Source organism: Halyomorpha halys, unplaced genomic scaffold (assembly GCF_000696795.3).
Source record: "Halyomorpha halys isolate HHAL.00 unplaced genomic scaffold, Hhal_1.1 Scaffold451.1, whole genome shotgun sequence".
Lineage (NCBI taxonomy): Eukaryota > Metazoa > Arthropoda > Insecta > Hemiptera > Pentatomidae > Halyomorpha > Halyomorpha halys.
Genome location: NW_027113598.1, coordinates 222,408 through 225,105, shown reverse-complemented (window position 1 = coordinate 225,105; position 2,698 = coordinate 222,408). Strand labels below are relative to the sequence as shown.

General features: G+C 35.1%; 1 protein-coding gene across 2 annotated transcripts in view; it reads left to right on the top strand.

Annotated features, from left to right (window-relative positions):
- LOC106682923 (uncharacterized) overlaps nt 1-2,698 on the top strand; it is a 21,656-nt gene that overhangs the window by 2,784 nt on the left and 16,174 nt on the right. For both annotated transcript variants that reach the window (XR_010844423.1, XM_014424059.3), the window contains exon 2: nt 2,402-2,502. Coding sequence is in view for 1 of the 2 variants with exons in the window: in XM_014424059.3 (XP_014279545.1) it covers nt 2,402-2,502 (101 nt within the window). In the remaining variant the exon portion in view is untranslated. The remainder of the gene's footprint in view (nt 1-2,401; nt 2,503-2,698) is intronic.

Genomic DNA, 2,698 nt, shown 5'->3' with positions numbered 1-2,698 from the left:
TCATCTATACACACGGTCAATCAATAATCTTCCAGTATTTTTATTCCTGTTTGACCGCATCCCTGACCATCTTCATATGTAGTTGGTCTTGTTGCTTTATATTGGATTTCTGAGGTACCTGCTTGTATGCAAGAAGTAGTATATTGCTGCTCCGGAAGAACTATGACACAACTGTTTGATTTTGTGAAATTGACTTAATTGCGTGGGCGGGATCAAAATGGAATATCGACATAATTGTATTTACAAAATTCCTACCTTCCTACCTATTTTTTAATACTATTATGTTGACTTACAAACATCTAGTAAATGTATTTTTGAGCCCGCCAACATAATAAAGTCAATTTCACAAAGTTTACAGTTGCATCATTGTTCTTTTGAACCAATGATGTGATACTGCCTTAAAGGCTTTTCTTATTCTGATAAGTAAAACAGCCATTATTCTCTGTACCTGCTACTGGTTGATGAGATGGCTCGGTTTCTTGCAAATTGTTTTCCCTACAAATATTGTATACTGCTATGTACTAGTAGCAGATTTACTTGGGATGCCAGGATAATCGCTGAAGGCAATTATCCAAAAATAAGTTAATTAATTGATTATAAATTGAGTCCTAAAAAATCTATTATTATAATTGGATTCCTTTCCAAAGGCTGTTTGTGTGTTTACCAGTTTACCAATTAAATACCTTTATATTTATAAAATGTTCTTACCATTAATTATATAGGATAATAAAGAGTGGTATATTGGGATATATAATAGTATATAAAGAGATTAACTATTTATTTACAATTTGTTATGATTAAAATGATTCAGATAAAGGTTGCCATGAAATATAAATTATTACATGATTAGTTATTAGTTAATTTATACTTATAGCTGCTGATGCCGTGGGATGTAGTGCCGTGGGTGTCTTTTGTTTCATCAGGGATGTCCAGGCCTCCTGGCCTTCGTCTGGTCGAAGTGCATCCTCTGAGTCTGCCTCTTGACTGTCCTCACTCGTCTAACCCTTCCTGTTGAGTCCTCTGTCTGCTCTTCTAAATCTCCTCTTGTCTTTTTCTCCCACTTCCCTTTGGGGCGTTACCTTATTTTTAAATCTCTTCTCTGATTGGTTATCGATGTCTGAAGACTCCCGAGGCAGGCGTCCCCCTCCTCAGGGCCGAGGATGTGTAACAAAAAGTTTGACTTGTCCAGGAAGGGCCTGCAACTGGTTAATTTGATTCTGGTCCCTCGTCACAAGCTATCATTTTTGTTAGAACACTTAAAGGTTAGCCAATCTAATTTTCTCAGGGGCCTCTGGTAATGTGACCAACTTAATACAGATGTTTTCATATCCGAGGATGCTAAAAGCTTCTCAGAAGGATACCCTGACCAGGTATAGGGGCAGATGACGAAACACCTTAATAATACCCCGGATTGTCAATACATAGCAATACTGCAGTTTTGGGATTGTGGCAGCTTCATGAATAACTTTTAAAACCTGGGTCTACAGCCCTCCAAGTGAGCCTTAATCCGCAGAAAGTGTATATGTACAGCCTTATCCATGTGTTTTCTCCAATTCTGTCTCCTATCGAAATTTATTTGTAGGTAATTCATTGTACTTGTTGTTGTGTTTTGGGATATAGTCTAATATTTAGATTGTGTAATTTCTGTTTGCTTTTAAAAGCTATATATTTGTCTTATCTTTATTAAATTCTAATTTGTTTGTTTTTATGAGTCAAATTTTCCAGAATTATGAATGTTTGTCTTGTCAAAGTTATAATTTTGTAAATATATGTGTATATCAATATGCCAAATGTATATGAAATTTTGTCAATAGTTTTTCAGTTACTAGAAGAGTTGTTGGTATTGAACAATCTTCAGGAAAATGTTATTCAAAAATAAGTTGAGAATGCCAGAGTGCAAAAGAAAGGCATGAGCCTTGTGGTACACCAGTAGTTAGTTCTTTCTTGATGTTATGGTTATTATTCCGTCTTCGAAGAAATTGGAGAATAATAAGAATATATTTTTTGAGTGTGTATATATGGTGTCCTTGCATTATTGCTTTTTATAATACAGTTTGCTTTTCTTTTCCGAGTCTTTTCTATATAGTATTTAATTTTGTATAGTTCATCTATTATGTTTTTTTTTTTATGGTCTGAAATCACAAATATTTGTACTTATTTTAGATCATAAGGTAAATAATGGGCCGCCCATAGCTCAGTGGTTAAGACACAGTCTTACCAACTTGATGTCTATTGGTGGTGCTGGTTTGAATGGGGCCTGGGACGTTGACTTTTTTCATTGAGTGGTGGTCCCACAAGATGAAGAACTTTGACCCCAACCATGGTTAGGCAGTATAGGACTCCAATGGGAGTCTTGGCCGATAAAAAAAAGGTAAATAATATTTGTTTTCCTTTCTTTTAGGAACCGATGATATATATGAACCTATTTGGTTTGCATACCAACTTATGGAGTCATTTTTACTGCCAGTGTATACTAACAAAAGCTGTATAAATATTGAATCAGTAAGTAGAAAAATTTTATAACTTTATTAATTTTTATAATTAAATTAAATTTTGGTAAATGTTTACCTCAGCTCCCCCAAAATAGCGGAAGCCCATTTTTTCCGAACGTGAGTATACTGAGGGTTCCGAACCGAGCCGTCTATGGGCGACTTAGGGTAGGTTACAAAATTAACCACCTTTCAAGAGGGAAAATTTC